Source organism: Gossypium raimondii, chromosome 6, assembly GCF_025698545.1.
Source record: "Gossypium raimondii isolate GPD5lz chromosome 6, ASM2569854v1, whole genome shotgun sequence".
In the NCBI taxonomy this organism is placed as follows: domain Eukaryota; kingdom Viridiplantae; phylum Streptophyta; class Magnoliopsida; order Malvales; family Malvaceae; genus Gossypium; species Gossypium raimondii.
This window is the reverse complement of record NC_068570.1, coordinates 1,390,981-1,412,932: the sequence shown is the minus strand read 5'-3', so window position 1 is coordinate 1,412,932 and position 21,952 is coordinate 1,390,981. Positions and strand designations below refer to the sequence as shown.

General features: G+C 30.9%; 2 protein-coding genes across 2 annotated transcripts; one reads left to right on the top strand and one right to left on the bottom strand.

Annotated features, from left to right (window-relative positions):
* Nucleotides 1–1,527: 1,527 nt before the first annotated feature.
* LOC105773177 (probable protein phosphatase 2C 12) lies at nt 1,528–7,088 on the bottom strand. The gene is made up of 10 exons (XM_012594878.2): nt 6,921–7,088; nt 6,273–6,570; nt 5,958–6,129; nt 4,911–5,064; nt 4,764–4,827; nt 4,185–4,292; nt 2,899–3,024; nt 2,549–2,778; nt 2,180–2,382; nt 1,528–2,083 (listed from the first exon to the last, which is right to left on the bottom strand). The coding sequence occupies exons 2-10, from the start codon at nt 6,468–6,470 to the stop codon at nt 2,058–2,060; spliced, it is 1,281 nt and encodes a 426-aa protein (XP_012450332.1). The 5' UTR covers nt 6,471–6,570; nt 6,921–7,088; the 3' UTR covers nt 1,528–2,057.
* A 9,622-nt stretch (nt 7,089–16,710) lies between these two features.
* On the top strand, nt 16,711–21,243 carry LOC105773588 (hypothetical protein). The gene is made up of 7 exons (XM_012595596.2): nt 16,711–17,178; nt 17,297–17,385; nt 17,496–17,634; nt 19,670–19,768; nt 19,888–20,010; nt 20,087–20,355; nt 20,758–21,243. The coding sequence occupies exons 1-7, from the start codon at nt 17,025–17,027 to the stop codon at nt 20,866–20,868; spliced, it is 984 nt and encodes a 327-aa protein (XP_012451050.1). The 5' UTR covers nt 16,711–17,024; the 3' UTR covers nt 20,869–21,243.
* Nucleotides 21,244–21,952: the final 709 nt, after the last annotated feature.

The window sequence follows — 21,952 nt, the reverse complement described above, 5'->3', positions numbered from 1 at the left end:
TGGGGTTGATAAGAAAAAGATGGAAGCAAAAGAAAAGAGGCATTTGACAGTTTGGTGAGAGATGGTAGACCCACACACACGTGTATATAACAAAGTGGTCCTATTAGGGTTTACATTATAGCATTTAGGGTTCTGGGTTTTTGCACCATGGGGGGAATTTTGTTCATTTTAGTAGAGGTCAACATCTCAATCATGGAGGCATTATTTTTTTGGTGGACTGACTCATCTTCTCCACTCAAAAATCTAATAATTCTATTATTTTATTTCTATGTAAAAAGATAAGGTGATGAAGATGAAGAAACAAACAGGATATAAAACAAAGATTTCACGTTCAGAACCCATTTTAAGATCCTTTTTGGTAGGGAAGCTTTTTCTGCTTTCCCCTTTTTCTTCTTTTGTCGTTGGCCACTCAATATCTTATAGACAAACAGTCAACTAGGTCTAGGAGAGATGGAAATATTACAAAACATTCAACTTCAACAAAATTAAATGATAAAATGAGTAAAACTTTCCTAGTGTTCCATTTTTCCTTCCATGGTCGAAAACTATGTTGATCTTTTTATCACTCAATTCGACAACTTATAAATGTTTTTTATATGCTAAGTATTTTGTTTGGACTTTTTTTTTATTAATCTAATTATAGTTTTAATCTCTTTATTATGTAAAATAAAATAAAATTTAATCCCTTTAATTTGACAATCCATCTACTTCTAAAGTGTTATTAGTAGGTCCCCGACTCAATAACACCATTAGTATCCTGTAAAACAAAATTAAGTATTTGACAAACTATGTAAACCATGTTAAACATGATCCATGTTCAGAATTTGTGACTACTCCCAATAATGTTATCTTCACGATTTGAACCTACATTTTCTCTTTGAGATTGTGCAGTGTATCTTACCACAACACCTAACAATGGTTAGTTCCATGACCAAGATTATAACAATTAAAAAATTTTACATCATTATTTTATCGAGAACTAAAAGTATTATTGATTACGACCTACTAATAACATTATAAAAAGTAAAAGGCCAAAATATTCTTAATTAGAGGGATTAATTCTTATTTTTCAGCATAGTAAAAGAACCAAAACAAGAATTTGACCCCTTTTTTTTGTTTCTAATGCAATTAACGACGTTGTTTAATCAAAATCTTACTCTTAATCAGTTAGTTTATTCGATTTAAATAGATTATAATCAATTGATTAGTAATTTTATTTTCTAAAACCAAACTCTACCTAATGTTCATAAAAGTAAGGCAACTTGCCTTTCAAAAAGAACTTCAATGGTACAAGGAAGAGGGTGTGGAAAGCGAGTTCACATGTATGTCGACTAGAGTCCACATCCTCCAGTCAAGCCGTGTCTACTCGTCCCCACAGCAAAGCTGGTCCCAAATGTAATACATATCTATATTCTCACACACAAGGGGCAAGATCCAGCTACTAGGTTATATCATAAATGCATCAAGACAGTACAGGGATACATATTTACATCAACCAAGTATATATGTATATTTATGGCTAAACGATTAAAAATTAATAATGGAATGGCATTGCTTAAAAGAAATAATAATAATGGAATTTTGCAGAATTTTCTATACCAAAGATTTTTACGAAGGAATGAATAACCAATGATACATGAATAAATTTCATTCAGCATGCCCCCCTAACTTTTTCACAAATGAGTATTGAGTACTTATCAAATTCCCTATATTATAACATTACATTGAAGTCCACTGTCATTTAGTGTTAGATCTATGAATTTGGAGCGACTGGTATACGATGGGATGAATAGAGATGGAGAAAAGAATTACCTTCAAGGCATGCTTGTATCCACTGCCGAGTCTATGAAAACCTTCTAGCTATTTTTTAAATCATTTTTGTCTTCTTACTCCCAAAGCCGGAACTTGAGAGTATAGATTCAAATGGATGCTCGATGCCCACTGATAAGAAATTGAAGGAAGTTACTATTTTGAGAATGCACTATTTCCCCGTTTATGACCACCGCTGGAACAATTGATAGTGCCCACAAAACCCAACAGTATTTGGAAAGATCTAGCTAGTCACTATCACTACCATGTCTATCTGAAAAAAGGGGAAAAAAAGGATCAAGGATCTTTACTTTAGCAACATAAATTAGAAATGAAGAACAGATAGGAAGGGAGAGAGGTCTGTCATTACTTCCTGATGGTCTTTTTCCTTCCATGGCTTCTTTCTTCTCATTGCAACTAGAGCAAAGGAATGGACCGTCCCATGGACGTAACTTTACTGGATTAGATGTGCCAACATGAATAGAAATGCCCTCTCCGGGCTTCATCTCCAATTGACAGACTGCACACATGAACAGCTTAAACATGTTGCATAGTGGATATTTAGTGTCCAACCTGCATACAATAGAAGGGTCCTCATGAGATAAACTACCTCATCCTCTCGTCATTCATAGCATGCCATGCCCCATGGTACCGATGGACAAGAAAGTTAAAAATGGATTCGATGCTTTATCTGACAATCGATGATCAAATCTATATTTAAAATAATAATAATAATAACCTTTCCGAAAGCCAAGCAGATCCCTCCTCAAATAATTCCTCCACCACATCCGGTTCCATGTAATCTTTATCTTGAGAAGATGATCCAGAATTCTTCTTGCGAAACATGGCTTTTAACATACCTTTGACTGGCTTCTTTGGTGGTGGCAGAGCAGCTGGCTTCTCTTGTGGTAAGATATCAACAACAATGCAGGTTGTATCATCTCGAAGACCCTTTGGCTTTACAGCTTCCTGTTCATTAGATACCAAGGAATCAGAATACATGAAGAAATGCAAACTTATACCAACATATTGCTCCCAGCAGCAATAGTTAAAGAGCACAATGTAGACGAGAGAATATCAGGAGTATACTTTCACAATCTGGGCAGCCGCTGCATCTGGAGGCATTCCACGACAACAATCAAGAGCTTCTTCAGCTGTTAAAGCATCCCAAACACCATCACTAGAGATAATCATCCTACCACCCGCCGTAGACAACTGCAGAAAATAGGCTAGTTGGTAAAATAAAACAATTAATAACAATCAAGAAAATGTCTTCTAATTTTAGATAAAACACTAACTCGTTCAAACAGACCCTTTTAAAGAAAACTGATTAAGAAAGAAAATTCCAAATGCAAAAGCACTTCAACCTGCAAGTATAGGACACATGAGGATACGGATATGAAATTAATGGCTCTTCTATGGAGTTAATGATCACAAATTCAGAAATGTTACTGGTTTGGAAGTTCAAGGAACTCCATTACAACCAAGTACATATCCAATCTCTTAAAACAGTGGCATAAGGGAAAAAATTAACATGTTGTGAAGCAAGATGTATAGAACACAATATTTGGCGCCAATGGCAGACAATAATGGGAGCCTAGCTGCTGCCGCTGCCACCCCCCCCAAAAAATAAAGATTTTCTAAATCCCCTAGCATGGATATGTTTTCATATTAAATACACTTAAATGGACCCTCCAACATTATTATTTAAGTTTTATCTTAACGATAAGAAAAAAAATTTTCACTTCCTAGTTTCTCACAATAACTTATCCTCTTATATATTTCAATCTTTTAAATATCTTTGTGATTGTTTTCAATGTTCCAGCTTAATCATTTGAGTTACCACTTACCAACAGCCTTTACAAAGCCAATTTTTTGTTAAGAAGCTTTTTTTCAAATATATATACATATATTCTTGCCTTCATATGAATATCTTAAAAGTTCTGTTTTTTCTCAAAATTCAGGTGTTCTTTTGATGTCTCTGTTTAGTGCAAGATAAATCAGCTTATCTTAACCGCTTATGAAAAACTTTTCTTTTACAAAACTTAAAACTAGATACTTTTGCTTATTGAGATTTTATAATGAAGACTAAATTGATAACAGATTTGAAATTTATGAATCACTAAAACTAATGCATTTCATGAGATTTTTATTTTTTAAATGGTATATTGTTTGCATATATCTTTCATATTATACAATTTTGAAGAAATAACTGAAACAAAAATAGAAAAATATATAATTTTAGTTGGTCCTTTCAAATAAAATATTGATATCCAATGCTATTAAGTGCACAAGTTAAATCAAGATATCAGGACAGGCAAACTAAAAGATATAAATTACATTATGCAAGTAGATTATGAAAGAGTACGACAAACCTTTACTTGCTTTACGTATGGAACAGGAACAATGAACTCCCCAACATCCATATCACCAATGGATCGTGAAAGACACAAGCCTCCAGGCCAACATCTCAAAGGACCAATCTGTAAAATAACTTTACCATTAGATCACCAGCTTCAATCCACACAAATGATCAAATAGAGTTTTCTCCCATACTGAATATATTGAAATTCTCGACAAAGAATCAACTTATCATTGTTTACAAACATATCAGTATCATCTTTCATATTTCTGCAACAAAACAAGATAGGTACAAAAATGTTGTTTCTAAGTACAATTGTTACAGCTAAAATTAGTAAGGTCTACAAAGGGGTCCTCTAATCCACAAAATTATCAAATAAGTTTAATGTCTTTTTGGTGCATTTGTCAAAAGTGTCACACATGCCTGAAACTAGCATCTGGATTGTGTTTTCTAAGTATTGTGGTTGCACATCCATTCACATTAATGTATCATTGCGTTTTGCTGATGGAAAGAAAAGGCTAACATTCTAGATAAAATTTGTTAAAGCACACAAAAGCATTAAGATGCACAACCGTAGGGGAAGTGGAAATACCTCTGCACCACCACCAGCATTTAACCGACCAACCTCACCCCCACTTGCAGTGATTCGATGCCTCCTAAGAAGATGAAAACAGAAAGTAAGGCCTCAATATTTTGGGGAAAGTTTTAAGATACAGCAAAGACTATGCCAAAGACTTACTCCTCTTCATTGCATTCAAGCCTATGATCAGCGGACAAGTGATATATTCCACCTTCAGCTGATTCAAATATACAGCAGGAATCACCAACAGATGCCACTGTTACAACCCATCCTTCTAATATCACAAAGGTTACAGTAGTTCCTGACGTTTTTGCTGGAAAGAAAACCATAGCATGTCTATCAAATACTAAACATGAGAGAGTGAACTCAAGAAGTTATTACCGAAAACTTTAAAAATTAAAAGCAAAATAAAAAGCTAATAATAATATGTCCAATCCTCTTTATTGCAATCCCTGTCCAATGAATGGAAGAATCTCCGTGCTTATGTACACGAACTTTTATGGTCAAGTAAAATTATCATAAAAAGTATGGTATAATAATTATTGATGAAACAGCCTGGTGTAACTGTTGGTAGAGCTTGTGAATTATCAAGCTGGACAGTGATCGGTGGTGCCAACTTAACTATATGTAGACCAATGTCATGTTGACATATCCAGACTATCAGTTAACTATTGACCAAATAGTCAAAAACCAAAGATCAGAATAATAAGATCATGTGAATATTAGACAAGCTGATCTATAGATAAATATCTGCTAATCTGCTATCCCTTTTTGTTGTATAAGGGAAAGCACTACAGCTCCATGATAGCATCACAACCAAACAGTGACCCCACTAACACCTGAGTAACCACAGGTGGCACAAATCAACTATCACAAAACAATATCTACCAACTTCCGAAAAGCAACTCTTCCTACATATCAGAACGTTTTCTCCATGGATATTCACAATGATAAATTAGTAAAATTCCATATCTATATGGACATAAAACAGTTAGTTGAGTAAGAAAGGATACTACCTAAGTCTACATTGATATGAGCATAAGTACTACAATAGAGGAGTGCATGAACAACATGCATAAACAGTAGCAACCACTCCCAAAGAAAGTGCATAACTGTATAGACAAATATTCCTTTTTATCCAAAGGTTATCCTATAAAACATATACTATACACAGATGTATTGACATAAAAATAAAATAATTCTTACCTCTCTGTTGAAAATCTTTATCTGTTTTAACAAAACCTGCAACCAAAGCTCTCGGAAGGGCAGCAACCCATTCATCTCTATTAAGATCTGCCGGAATGGCACTTAGAACATTGTTAAGAAGATTCTCTTTCGTGTAAATAGCAGCTGCAGATCCATTGTGTCCGTCAAAGAGCTGCCAAAATATATATTTTTTTAAATAACGTTTAGCAATACCAGCCTATAAAAGTTTATAAATCTTTATATTCCAGTGCTGCAAATTACATGCTTTTAAGATTAGCGTTGATTTAGGTAGTATGAGAGACCCAAAATTCATACCCCAAAAACCGAGAATGTGGTGAAACCATCTCCTAGCGCTCTTTGGCATTCGGTTTTAAGCAACGTAAAATCTTCACCTTTCTTGCTGTGACTTGCTAGCCCGTGTACAATCTCCGGGTCTTCGATCTTTTCGCTAGCTAATTCACGTTTCAATAAAACCGACAGCGGTACCGTTTGATGCTCACCTCTCGTAGACATTGTTTCTTAATTTTCCAAATCCAAAAAAAACCACGTCAACGGCTAAAATTCACCTCAAAAACAATGCCTCTTAACCCTCCATGGATTACACTCAAAGATCCTAAAAGATGCACACGATGCAGGCTTTTCAATAATCAAATCGCGAAATAACCGAAATTAAGATTTGAATCCATCAACAATAATCTGAAACAATTACAATTAAACAACAATGGCTAGGGCAAAAAACATCGAGATCTTCCACAAAAAAATCCGATTTACATAAAAATCTGAACGAGTCGATCAGATTCTTGATCGAAAACCGGAATCAATGTAGACATTAAAAAATTACAAAAAAAATCCTCTGAATCTGTTAACCATAATAGAAAAGAAAAACAAAACGAATCTTAGATATGGATATGAAAAACAAAACAAAATTGAATAATCCAAACGAAAAGAGAAACGGAAAATTACAAAGAAATCGATTGATTTGCAAATGGAGGAGGAGATTACGACGCCGAGGAATTGAATTAATCTCTACGATCGAGAGAAATGCAGATCGTGGCGCCCTGCAAATAAACAATTTTTATTTTGTTGATCGATAAAAAAAAAAAAAACTCTTTCTGTGAGAGAGAGGATAAATGAGAAACATAAAGGGGAAAATTTTTAAATAAATAAATAACAAATTCCCTTTTTTTTACAACGCCCTTTTTTTGCCTTTTTATAATATCTGACGTGGCAAAAACGGCGGGATTTTGCTTGACTCGGCTGCACGAACCAGAAATAGCCGTTCGTTTTCAAGCCGATGTATGTATTTGACCTTTGGGTCCCACCATTGGGTGTGTATTGACCGTTGGATTAAGGTTGATTTAGAATCTAAAGATCATAATCAAACGTATTTTCAGTACTATGGCCCACAATGAGAAATATTCGTGGGCCACACCTTTACTCTCTTTTTTACATAAAGGTCTAATTTTGTTTTATGTCCTCTATTGTGCAGAAATTTAGGATTTAATCCCTCTGGTTTTAACTTTGTATAATTTGGTCAATATAAAGCAATCCCTGTACTATTCATGTATATAGTTATGGTTATGTGAAAATTCAATCAGTCCTTTTTAGATGCCAAATTAAATGTTTAATGTCACTTTTATTTAGTGGAATCAATTAACAATGTTATCAATTTGGACCTACTAATAACATTGTAAAAATAAAAGATTGTTGAGGAGTCAAACTCACAACATCCTCGGTGTTGTGTTCTTAGGGTGTCTATGCTCAATTTTTGTATCAAACTTTTGTTCCCTCATCCTTGAAGAGGGCATGAGAGTGTCCTTTTGGCCGATAGAGAGTGGTTCACACAAATTAACAACAATGTACAAATGAGCTACAAGAGATGTTCATTCTATCATAAAGAAGTTTGTGAAATTTGTATGCATTTGAAGAAACTGCAGAGGGGGAGAGCCTCACCTACTATGGAAACATCTTACCCATAAATGGCCTATGTGCCATACAGGTCATGGGTTCAAACCCCCGTCATGCATAAACTGTTCAATGAGGTGCTCGTACTTGATGGTTTGTTCAAGCATTTACTACACTTCATAATTTTCTTTTATAGTAAAGTCAGAATCACTTGTGGATCTCAATATTACTTCTCAATTGTGTGAACAGTCACCAACAAGGGTTGGATCTAGTGATAAGGCACAATGCACTCTTAACGGGAGATGCAGGTTTGAACTTTGGAAACAATATTGTTGATAGGGACGGTTACAAACCCTGAACATGAAACGTGAAATGAATATGAAAAATATAAAAAAAATGTGTGAACCGTCCCCCATTGACCAAAAATGCATCCTCGTACCTAACAGCATAGTGTAAGAAGGATTATGTCTCAACAAGGATCAAATTGCTTCAAATTCGAGTAGAAGACTGAATATCAAAATTTAACATAAGCTAAGGATTAAAGTAAAATTTAAACCCTTTATAGAACGAAGCCGACCACTAGCGAATTGATTTTGATGTGTGTGTTTTTATTAAAAATATTTTGAGTATTAATTTAAGACATGGTTGGCGCCGGTTAAGCAAAACGACATGTAGGCGCACGATAGCGAAAACTAAGAAAGGACTAAGTCAAATTGTCAATTTCCACCCAGCTCCCTTACGAGACGAGGAAAGCGAAGCAAATCATGCAAAAAAGGAAAAACAAAATCAATCAATAATCAATAAATGTTTACTATTTTAAAAAGGGGTTAATATACAAATTGATACTTAAATTTTGAATTCAGTATTCAATTTGGTACATAAAATTTCCATCTTGAAATATTAGTTTAGTTTAAATGTTCAATTTAGTACTCAGACCTAATAGTATCATTGGCCTAATGATTGTTTAACATGTGCTCTAGTAAAAAAAAGATAAATATTTAATTAGGACTAATGGTGGAATTAAGCTAAGTCGAGTTTGAATACTGGAAAGTTCGAACTCATGAATGACTCTAGATTTGGAGCTGGAGCTCAATCAAAAATTAGTTTTTTAAACTCCAACTTGGCTCGAGCTCAAGCTTGATTGAGCTCGTTTGTCAAATTTCATACTGAAGCTCGAGCTCAAGTTCAGCTTGATAATTAACCTTAAGGTTAATAATATATTAAAAGTAATAACATAATTTAATAATATAAAAATATTTAAAATGTAAATGAAAAATGAAAAACTTGATAAGGCTCATCAGCCGTTCAAACTCAACTCGACCTACAACTCGAAATGTTTGAGCTTAATTCAATAATTACCTAATCAAGATTGAGTTTTTTTTAGTCGAACTCAAGTAGCTTGTAAGCACCAATGCCTCGTTTACACCCCTAATTAGGAAAAAGAACACTTAGGTACCAAATTGAGCTTAAACTCAAATATCAAAGTGAATATTAAAGCCAAATTTAGTTACCGAGTTAGAATAAAAAACCCCCTCATGTATCAAATTGAACATTGGAATCAAACTCAAATATTTAAATAGGAGAAAAAAAACTCAAGTATCAAATTGAAAAAGCTCAGGTATCAAAGTGAATTTTAAAGCTAAACTCAAGTACTAAATTGAACATGAAAACTAAACTCAAGTACCAATATATATATAATCCAAAAATTTTAGTCAAAAATATTTTTTTTTCGTCAGTTAATGTCACGTAGCTGTGAGATTAATATGGGCCCCATTGACCATGGGCCCACTTAATTTAAGCAACCAAAATTTCTCCGATTGCCAACCTAACCCTTTGACCTCCATCTGGACTCTGGAGCCCTCGGTCGACCGCGGAATTCTCGGAGCCAATTGCTCTCTCTATTTAACCATCTCCTCATCCTAACCAATCCCAGTCGCACTTTGAACCTTTACGTTGAGTTAATTTTGATTCGGGTCAATTTAAATTTAATAAATTTATATATCAATTTAGCACTTGAAATATATTAAGATTTCATCATTTCAAGTTTATATTGTATTGGATTCGGATCGTTCTGGTCTAAAGTTTTTATTTTTCGAGTTAAATCATTAGGAATTATTTTGGGTTTAGGTTAATTTGTCGAGTTGAAGTGAATCAATTTTTTAATTTGAGCCAAAATTGATAGGCTTACATGTTATTTATCAAATTTTACGTTGATTTTTCTTTTATATTTTTCAAAAGAATACTAAAATATAAAAAAAATAAGATTAATTGAGTCTTAGTTCGATTGGTATGGGTATTGTTGTCAATACAGGAGGATGTGGATTCGAGTGCGTTGAAATGCATTATCCTTCTATTTATAGATTGGGGAGGGGCACGGGTTGAGTATGTTTTTAATTTTATATCCAGTTTAAAATTCGAATATATTTATTATCCGTATTTAATTAAATTAATCATCAGTTATTTTGACTCCACTAAATATCCTTATTTAGTAAGTACAATTTTTTTTAGAAAAATCAATAGAGTCTTAACCTAATCGATATAGTTGTTATTGTAACAATAAAAATAACTTGGAATCAAATGCGTAATCAAGAATCATGTTTTTCCATCAAGGGTTATAGATAAATGTAGACATTATATAAAATTAAAATTTAAAAATAAAGAAAAATTCAAACCCATTATTTAAATAAATAAAATGAATTTAGATATCCATTATCCAAATTCAAACCCGTTACCTTTAAATGTAAAATGAAATCGAATAATAAATATAATAAGGATTAAAGTATTTAAAATATTTTATTTAATAATTATCTAAATCCGAAAAAAATAAATCAAATATCGAAATTGGCAAAAGAAGCAGGCGCGTGGAAGTGATTTATAAAGTCCGTTTTCTTGTTATTTAGCATTGTTAATGGATTATATATATATTGCAAGCTGGAAAAAGTGAATGAGTGAAGGGCCAGCTTTTCTGATTGTTTTTGCCTAATCAACGACACAGCTCACCACATCATATTCCATTGCCCCCCCTACCCCACAATAAAATTAAAAGGGATTTTGACTTTGTAGTTTAAGACTTTGACAATTATGTCATGTTTATCCATATTTTAAATTTATAAATGATAGAATTATGTCACTCGAATCTCGTTTAATCTGGTCTGAAAAGTTTGAGGTACAACTTGCTTGTTAATTTATAAAAGGGTTGTTTGACCTTAAAACAACGTATAGTTAAAAATCTCTTATATTGTTGTTTTTTAACATTAGTAAATTTATCCTCCTCTGTCTTGGGTTTTTTTCGATAAGGGTTTTTCACGTAAAATCCGTGTGTTCTTATTTTTTTCTTATTGTCATTATCCACGTATACTATGACAATAAATTATTATGATGAGAAAAAAATTGTAAAAGAAGAATTGATTTGAATCGTAGTGTTTAATTTCAGTTCAATCTTGTTTAGATTCAGTTATTATTTAAATGTATTTTAATTGGGTTTGATTTTTATCAGCAAGTTAAAAAACATAATTATACTGAACTAAATCGAATTCTATTAAAAAATTAAACTTAAGATGTTGAAGACTACAGATATTTTAGGTTCAAATTTTATTATGTGTATTTTTAAAACTTTACGTATAATATAAAATGACAAAATACCATCAAGGTAATGCTTGTTATTTAATAAAATGAACGGATTTTCAATAATTTCACAAGCAATATACTATTTAATAAAGTATATCAAATTTTTTGTTCGGATTAATACCAATGTGAGAAAAATATTACACTTTAGGTATCAATTTGGACAAAAAAAAGTTTTGATACAAAAATAGTAAAAGTTATATACTTCAAAAGATAAACCACATTTTAAGCCTTTCAAGTTTAAAAACGATAAGATGTAGACCATAAAATGCGATATGTGGTGTGATAATTATTCACCTTATCCTATAATCATATAGTCAAGGATTCGATCCTCGTTCATGAGAATAAAACATATTTCATGGTCACCATTTACTTCTTTGAAAAGCATTCACAATGAAAAGATTAATCCCTACTATTAACGGTAAATGAAATATATTGCAGGATATTGAGGATTAAATAAATATATAAATATATACTTTCCCAACCATATTGTTTGACATAACTTAAAAGACAACAATAATAGTAGTTCTATAGGACTTGTTTACTTGAAACATGGAATCCAATGTTATATTATATATATTTTATGTTCGAGAACTTTCATTATTCAATATCAATTAAATTTAAAATCGAGTTAAGTTGAATTTTTAAATAAATAATAAAACTCTTTTAATGCTATTTTCTTCATCTACAAAACTCAAACTCGAGATATTGTTTAAGAGATATCTGAATCCTAAATAAAATTGCAGGTCCAATTAGGGGTGTAAATAAGCCAAGCCGAGATTAAATACTATCAAGCTTGTCTTGAAATTCGAAGCTCAATACTCGACATGAGCTCGATCAAACATCTATTTTTAAGTTTGATTTTAGCTCGAGATATAATTGAACTACTTAAGCTCAATTAAGCTCAGTTACCATATTTTATACTCGGCTCAACTCCATAATTAAGCTTAGGGTTAAAAATATATACTAAAAATAATAACATATAATTTAATAATATAAAAATATAAAAAAATTGATAAGGCTCGCATTACGTTTAACCAAATCAAGTTGTTTTAACCGAAAACTCAAGTTACTCAAACTTAATTCGATAATTACCGAATTAAATTCGAACTTTTTTAAAATCAAACTCAAATAATTTATGTACACTAACATCCTATTTATACCCTAGTACTAATCACAGAAGACTAAACATTTGCATATTTTGCAAGTTACAAGGAAAAATGATGTCTTTATCAAGATTCCATTGCATTGGATATTTTGATTGCAATCATTACCTAACATAGCATTTGATAAAGCTTTAAGAAATTAAGAAATATCAATGGTTATCTAACTTTATAAGACACTCCCAACCAAAATGATAACCTAAAACTCACTCTTTTGGTATGCCTTTCAACATCCAAATTAGAAGTTTATATTTATCATTTTGATTAAAGCCCTTTTTTGTGCAATGATAGTAAAAATTGAATTGAATCAAGAACTGATTGATTCGGATTTAATCAAATGAATTGAATAATAAAATGAAAAATCAATTAAAATCAGTAATAAAAATTCAAATTTTTATTTTTATTCATTTTATTAGTTATTATTACAATTTTAATATTTTATTTGGTTGAACCATCCAGTTAAATAAAAGAAAAACTTAAAGAATGATAATAATAGTAAAAATAAAAATATCACCACTCTTTAGAAATAAGACTGAGCAAGAAAAATTAATAAAATGACAACCGATCCAAATTGAGGTATTTGGACGATTTATAAATTACAAGTTAAAAAGTTGTGGTCACTTTAAATTGAACAAAATTCTTTTTTTTTTTTGTAATTAATTACAATTTTATGATTAAAATATATAATTTAGTTTTAAAATAGTGAAAAACACTTTAAAACTTTGTATAAAAATTATTTTCAAAAATACTATGCGAGAGTTATTAATTATTTTATTTACTTAAAAATTTAACAAAATATTTACGGAAAAACTTCAAACTTTATAAAATAATGTTTAAAAAGCCATAAAATAAAATCTCTTGCTGTAAAATTAATTTCAAAATACGAAAAGCAAAAATAGTAATGAAAAAAATCAAGAATCAAACCAAACTAATTTATCATGGATAGTTTGAAAAATCTAAAAAATCCGATCGAACCAAACTTACCTATTTAGCAACATCAAAATTTAAGATGAAAGGAAGGCTCCCAAATATAGAAATAAAAATAAATTTAGCCCCTAACGTTTATTCATTTCGTCATTTTGGTTTTTAGGGGTCAGTTTGGCCCTCAACCTTTAAAATTTAGTCAAATTACTTGCTTTTGGACAAAAAAAACTTATTGAACTATTAAAATTTTAATGGTATTAACGTAACAACTCATGTGGCATTTTACGCATATTTCATTGCTAATATGGATAAATTTTAAAAAGTTTTTATGAAGTTTTTGAAATTTGATGATTTTAAAAATATTTTTTTAAATTTTTATGAATTATACGTGGACTGCCATACAAGTAGTCACATTAATGCCGTTAAAATTTTAACAATTCAATCAATTTTCCGCTTAAAAGCAAGCAATTTGACTAATTTTTAAAAGTTTAAGGCTAAAATGACAAAAAAAGACTAAAATAATAAAATAAGAAAATATTAGGAGCTAAATTTATCCAATACATTTTACTAAATTCGAACCAAAATCTATTAAATAAAAGTAATTACCCCTTTTCTCTTCTCTTTTTCCAATTTTTGTTTTCAAAGTCCATTTTTTTTAACAATAATTATGTACAATAGTTACAAGTGCTGGCCCCGTGTGAAAAGCCCCAAAGCCCAACCATTTTCCAAATTAAAGTTAAAAAGGCAAATAAATTAGGGATAAATCTCAAGATTATACATTAACTTTGATTCAATTTGTAATTTGGTACATAAACTTTAATTTGAAGCAATTGTACATATGAAACTTTGATTATGGTTCAAATATATACATGATACTTCAATTTTGATTCAATCATACACATTTAAAGAAATAAATACATCAATTTATTTTTATATGGGATAAATATAATTATTTATGTATGCAATATATAAACAAAAAATGATGTTACGTCAATAGTTCTGTTAATAATTTGTGAGAATTAGATCAAATCAAAATTTAATATATAAAATTGCACAAAATCAAAGTTTATGTATACAATTTCGCATTAAACCTAAATCTATATGTAGTTTTGAGATTTATCCCAAAAAATATGAATATGGATGGCACTTTCGGACGAACAGGACAATTTTTTACTCATCTTGATGTGATTAGATTTTTATAATTCTTTTAATTCGATTTTATTTAAAATTTTAATATTTGAATTCAATCTCGAAAACAAAATTCTCAAACTTCAATTTTATCTATCTTGAAGTATTATATATATTTTTATATTATAATTTTTTAAAAAATTTGTGATTTTTAAAATATAAAATACATAAAAATAGTTATAAAAGGTATTTTGGTAATTTTTTGGAGTAAGACAATGCCCAATGCCCATGCTAATTGAGTTAAGACGTATCATTTTTTTTGGTGAATTACAATAACAGGACAAAGCCCGAATAACAAATACGACTAGTGTGACTCTTAACTATCATATCGGAGTTTAATATCATTCCTACATTAATTATACCTAATTATTAGCAGTTGACCAGACATATATACGTGGCCAATCAGACACATGATTGAGCTTTCGTTGAAAATCAATATCATTGTTAGAAAAAAATCCGAAAATAAAACATGAAAAATATGAAGACTTGGTATAATTTTAGGTACATAATTTGTACTTTATAACCATTATTATCTAAATTTATATATAATTAACTCGATTAAGAATTTATAGATAAACCAAATTATAAAGAAATATTATATTAATAGTGTTTTTAATAGATCTAATTTATATATAAAATTTTAAATTATTTTAATTTATATGATTTGAAATTGAGTGAATTTTAAGATTAAACTTAAGTTGATAGGATTGAATTTTGGTTCGAGTGAAGATTAAAATGTTTAGATATCATATATATTTATATTTATATTTATAAAATTTTTTATTGAATTATTATATTAATGGGTTAACTTTTTTTTTTTAGTGATGATTAAACCTTGACATTATATTAATAAGTCAATGGGTCATTTCTGTTAAAAATTTTATTCACTTGTACTGTTAAAAATTAGTGTGGTTGACGGAATAATCAAATAGTGATATGTGGCGCACCACGTGTCCCCTATGCTGACGTATATAGACCAGTTTTAAGTAGCAAAAATGGATAGAATTTTCAACGGAAGGGCCAGTGCCCAGTATACTCTTTAATCTAATATACAATGATTAATTTATCCATTTTTTGTGTAAATGGGTAAAATGCAATCCGACCCCTAATACAATAGTTTCTATGATACTTTTACCACAATTTACTAATCTTTGACCTTACAATGAACTCATGTTCATATTTATAAAAATCTAAAATTAAAAATAAAAATACTAAATTTGAATAGTGTAAAAATAAAAGGGTTAAAGGTAAAACTAAACCTTATAAAAAATATGCTTAAACTTTATAGTTGGCAATTTACTTATTGAGGTAACATGAAAATCAAAGTTGTTAATAAAGTACATTAGAAATCGATCACACACGTATACGTGTAAAATCACAAATTCGAACATAAATGTATGTTTAAAAATAAAGTGTGAATAATAAAATTAAAATATGTAAAAATATTAAAATAAAGCTTTAACTTAGTGGTAAATTAAATATTGTATTAATGCAATTGGTTGGAGATCAAATTCCATAATATGCTTATTATTATTATTATTATTTAAATAAAAATTAAAATACCCTCAAATAATATAATTTATTTTAATTATGAAAAGATATTTTATAATTTTATAAGCGAGTTGATGACTTTGTAATTTTTCTAACTAAGATAGTGACCGGTTAAAATTAACATCAATTTAAAGAAAAACTTAAATAATAATATAAATACACAAATTTGTTTATAACATCATTAAACATGACTCACGAGGATGATTTATAGATGCATTAATTTTAAATTTTATTTAAAAAGTACATAAAAATATCGTTAAAATAATAATTATAATATTTCTTCATACTCGATCCACTCGCGAGTGTTTTATTGAACTGTAGATAATCACGTCTATTTAAAAAAATGTAGAAAAAGGATAAAGTGGGTAAAAAATTTTCTTTTTAAAAACCTAAAATTTGTTGATCAATCAACTGGAAACCCTCAACCAACACCGAATTAATCCCCACTTAAAAAAAAAAATAATTACCTTTCTTAGTTCTTTGTTATTAACCACAAAAACTGAAACCCTCAAACGCACGCAATCATAAAGCTGGAAATCAAGTTCACTGCTGTTAAGGGTCTTCCATTTTTCTGTGGTTTAAGGGAAGTTTGGTTGGTTGCAGGGATCTGGTAAAAGTTTCCTGTTTAATCGATCTGTTGGGGAGGTGTGGAAATTAGAAAAGGAAAGGGGAAAATAAAAAGGAGAAAGGGATATGGTGGGATGAGGGGAAAATGGCTAGAGAAAGTAGACCCAAGGCTTTGGGTTCCGGGCAGTGCTCGTATAAAAGAATAACACTGATTGTTTGCTTCGTTAACATTGTTATTGCTCTCTTTGTTCTTCGTTCTCTTTATTCTTCGCTCTACATTTATTCAAATAAAGATAATGGCAAGTTTTTAAATTTTATCAGCTTTGCGCAAATTTTTTTGGAGTTTTTGTAAGAAATTTTGTATTGTTTAGTGTTTTGAATATCTGGGTTTTTGTTCTTTTTTTTTTCTTTTTGTAGCTGTAAAGTATACACCAGATCAGATTAGGAAAATGGAAGAATCAGATAAGATTCGAAGAGCTAGTGAACCTATAGAGCTTGTTAAATTGGTATGCAAAAACACCCATATTTCCTCTTTCTTTTTTTTTTTGATAGTTCACATTTTGTTGGTGATAACACTTTTAATTATGAGATTACTATTTGACCTTTATATATAAAGGTTAAGCGAATAAAGCATGAATTATCGAGTGACGAATCGTTGGCCGAATTGCCACGGGCGGTTAAGCATAAGATAACTGATGAAATCTTACAGAGATTGAGAAGTTTAAGACCAAATGCCAGTATCAGTGACCAGCAAGGTTGGTGTCTTAGTTCCCTTTTTACTTTTTGATTGTTTTGTTTAATTGTATTTCAGTTTTAAAGTTATTGTATTTCTATATGTTCTTATTTAGTAAGTATATAGATTGAACATTTATGATTTATCCTATTCAGGAGTGTTAGGTTTAAGTTCAAAGATTGTATCTTTGTATCTGTTAATGAATGAATCAGAGTCTTAAACTGCATCTTATTAAGGAAACTTTTAGATGTGTGATTAGCTGGTTTAGCATGCAGGGTGAAGCCAGAAAATTACCTTTGCCCTGCTAGAGATGAGCCATAAATTTTTTTTTGGGGGGGGGGGGGAGTACAATTTTACCATTATATTAACTTGTAATTTCATAAATTTCTTAAACTGCCTGCCCTCCCTTATCTATGCCCCCGGCAGGAGAGAGAAATGCTATAATGACATTGCACTTTTTGAGTATGCAGAGTTGGTATTATCCCTCATTTGGTAAGTATTAGGTTTCTTGTGGTGTTATATTAAAGTTGTATTAGGTTTCTTGTGGTGTTATATTAAAGTTGCGCTGTTTTACCTATTACAGACTGATTAGTCCCCTCTTGTTTTAGTTGAAACATTACGACTGCTGGAAAATGAGCTTCCAATTGAATTCTGTTATAAATCCTGAAGAAATCCATTTTGAAACTTTATTTCCATCATACGTGATGCGTGTTTGTGATGTTTTCATAATTTGACTACCTTAAAAAGCTTTATAAAATTAGGGAAGTTCAATTCCTAACGCATGTAAGCTTTAGGATTCATGTTGTTTGATTTCCTTAGGCATTGTTATGCTTTCTCTTCCTTCCTTTCATCTTGCTAAGGTCTCTAATCTTATTGATTCAATATCATCCAATTGTCCTGAGGTGGAAATGCTTTATATTCAATTCATAGCAATTAACAGCATAGATCAGTTCTTTCATATTCATAATCTCCTCGAAGTTAGCTAGCCACTAAATCACAATTTGCAGAACTTTGTGGTTCATTTGACTGATCGCATTAAGATGAAATGCAACATTTTTTTATCAATGAAATCATATTATGCATTATGATTCTTGATTGAAGAAAGCTTTCGATTCATTGGTTAGGATATATTTCTGATAATAAATTTAAAGGAAAACCCCCCACTTTTTTTGTTGGTGTCCATTAATTTTTTATGAGAAATTATCCTCAAAGAATTTTGTGTAGTACTTGTAAGATATTAGTATATAATGGTCCTCTTATCATATCCTGCTTTTACATTTTGCTACCTTTTTTCCCATTTTTTCTTGTACCTTATTCCTTTATGAAATATATTGGGTCCGAATATATGATTAAATGATGTTCTATCACCTTTTTATCTCTTGTCATTGTAATCAGTCATGGACTTCTTAGAAATAGATATAATTATTACTTTTAGGTGTCTTTACATGGTCGCTTACACTGACTTGGATAGCAACTTGTACTTGTCCTTTTGTTTACTTTTCTCTTTGGTGTAGAAAGGACCGTGTTCTTACTTTTAGATGTTGGTTTTGACTTGTACCTCAATACATGCTCTCCTGCCGACTGTTTAGGAATGTAAAATAGGTAGAAAATTGCTTTAAGCCCAAGGGAATAGTCTTAATGAGGCCAAAGTATAATTTATGATGGGAAGTGCAAGTTTCACGGGTTTGACATTGCCCAAATCGAATGTTTATTGGTTTCATTTTTAGCTGGCAATGCTTTTCTGCTGGATGCTGATCAGCTCTAAGTCTAAAGATTTTTAGTTTTACGAGTTGACAGAAATGGAAGCTTGTATTGCTCTATGTGTTGCTCTTTCCATATCAACCGCAATTTGATTTTAACTAACACGGTTTGGTTAGAATTTTTTAGGCATTAGTTACTGTTTATCATACAAGAATTTTCTGTGTGTTAGAAGAGTTAAGTAATCAGCAATGGCATAGGTCCCATGTTTAGGGACGAACTAATCAGCTGTGGCTTTTTTCGGGTTTTTTTTTCATTATAATGTACTATTTTTGTTGATATCATTCTCGGGTTAACAGAAGCGGTTGAAACCTGGCGCAAGGAGAAACTAAAAGAAGCCAAAACGTTGGCCCTCGGAGGAGAGGGGTTGAATTCAACTCTTTTGCAAGAGGAAGCAGGTAACCTGTAATCTGGACACAGCATGTTTCGGTACTTTTTGTATGTTATTGAGATAAAAGCTTTAACCTTCTTCCTTTTTTACAGAATGTTAACTTTACCCGAACATACCATTTTGTAGGGATGTTAGTAAAAGCCTTGGAGTCCAATTGGGCTGCACTATCGGAAGAAATCGGCCTTTGGATACCCACTGAAGTCATTAATCAAGAACATGATGATAAACCTGAGGGTGTGGAAGATACAGGTAATTGTGCAAAATCGATATATTAACGATATCGAAAGAAAGCCTGTCACTAAGGTGTAACTCTTTTATACTGCAGAAGAGGTGGACCAAATTTTAGCTGGGAGGCCGCTTCCACCACAATGCCATGCTGAACTTCACACGGATTATGATGGTGCAGCCGTTAGATGGGGTCTTACCCACCACAAAGAAAGTGCAGCCGATTGCTGCCAAGCTTGTTTAGATCAAGCAAAAAATGCAAAGCCAGGTGAAAAGAAATGCAACATATGGGTTTATTGTCCGTTAGAGAACGGTTGCTATTCCCCAGATATATATCAACACAAACACATGGAATGCTGGCTGAAATTCGTAAGTCTCCTTTTGTATCCATTAAGTTAACGGTAAAAGTACCATAGAGGCTTCTGTATTAAGAGTTTGATTGCATTTTATTCAAAAAAATGGGCAAATTTGTCCCTATACATTAGATCAAAGAGTAAATTAGTCTCTTTTTTTTTGTTAAAATTTCATTTATTTGTACGGTTAAAACTGGCGTGCCTGATCAGTTTTTAACAGTAAAAATAGATTGAAATTTTTAGGAGGACCACTTGCTCTTTGTTGTAATGTATAGGGATTAATTTGCCATTTTTTCAGTAGAAGAGGCAAAATGCAATTTGACTCCGACTATAGGAGGCCTTCATGGTACTTTTACCATCAAGTTACACTTCTTTGCAACGTAAAAGCTAATCCGAATTTTAAACAAAAATTTTGCAGTCAGAGAAGCCAAGATTGAACTTTAAAAACCGATATTCCGAACAATATCGAGACAGACACCCAAAAGCACCTGTTATGGTTCCTTGGGTATCAGGTATTATTAGTGAATGACTGAATTTTTATCAACGGAGACACCGAGAACAGGCAGAGTCAATTCGAGACAACATAACAGACTCTAGTTCTATTGAAATCTTTTGATGATGGCCCCATTTATATCATAGACAAATAGACCTATGGTTGTTACAATATAATGTGTTGTCTTTTTGGAACATGGGGGAAAAAATGGAACCTTTTCACCTCCACTTTTGACATGGAAATTCTTTTTGTACCAGTAATGGTGTCTATCGGATGTGGCCTAATTTCCATCTCAAGCAGAATTTGATAGACTTTTATGAGATGAGAAAGAGACCCTGTTATCGTTCTTAGGTTGAGATTACAATTAAAAGAAATGGAAAAAAATGCCTGCAATGGCAATATGAATGTGAATGAATTCTTTAGACCTCTTAGTTTTTGTTTTGTTATTGTTTCCATGGTGTGAGTTTGCAGCATTATTTTAATTTGTGTTGAATCTGAGTAATTATTCTTTAAATTATGATACACTTATGCGGGCTAAAATTTTAGGGTAAATGGTTGCTCAAAGTAAGTTTTTCACTCACTTCAGTTCACGAGTAAAAATTAGATGAATGTTGATGACGGTTGTTCTTAGTTGATCATTTTAAAAAAAAAATAGTTTTCCTATGTCAGAAATCTTTAAAAGTTCAACTTAAGCATTTAGCTAAAATAATTATATAACAAATTTATAAAAAAAAAATCAAATATAGTTTTGATTGAAATGGTAAAGTTGAGAAAGTAAATGTGGTCGGTTGGTTGAATCTTATCTTACGGCTCAACATTTTAGTAGATAGCGTTTATCTCGTAGTATAATGCATAATCTTATTATTTTGTATTTTTTCTTTTATTATTTTAATTATCTTAATTTTTTTTCAAATAAGATTTAAGTTTGATTTAAAATAAAATTTATAATTATTATATTTACTCTAATGATTTATTTATTAGAAATTGAGATTAAAAAGAATTAAAGAATGAGATTTGTTTAAGAAAATAATAAAGATAATTTAATAAAATGTGCTTCTAAGTTATCTTATATTTGTCAATCAAATATCTCTAAATGTAATATATCACGCATTTCTTTTTG

Coding starts and splice junctions, on each gene's coding strand:
- LOC105773177 (XM_012594878.2), bottom strand. CDS start 6,470: ATGTCTACGAGAGGTGAGCATCAAACGGTACCGCTGTCGGTTTTATTG. Junction 5,065..5,957: donor TAAAGATTTTCAACAGAGAG/GTAAGAATTATT, acceptor TTTTCTTTCCAG/CAAAAACGTCAGGAACTACT. Junction 2,084..2,179: donor AGGAAAAAGACCATCAGGAA/GTAATGACAGAC, acceptor CCCTTTTTTCAG/ATAGACATGGTAGTGATAGT.
- LOC105773588 (XM_012595596.2), top strand. CDS start 17,025: ATGGCTAGAGAAAGTAGACCCAAGGCTTTGGGTTCCGGGCAGTGCTCG. Junction 17,386..17,495: donor CTATAGAGCTTGTTAAATTG/GTATGCAAAAAC, acceptor TTATATATAAAG/GTTAAGCGAATAAAGCATGA. Junction 19,769..19,887: donor TCTTTTGCAAGAGGAAGCAG/GTAACCTGTAAT, acceptor ACCATTTTGTAG/GGATGTTAGTAAAAGCCTTG.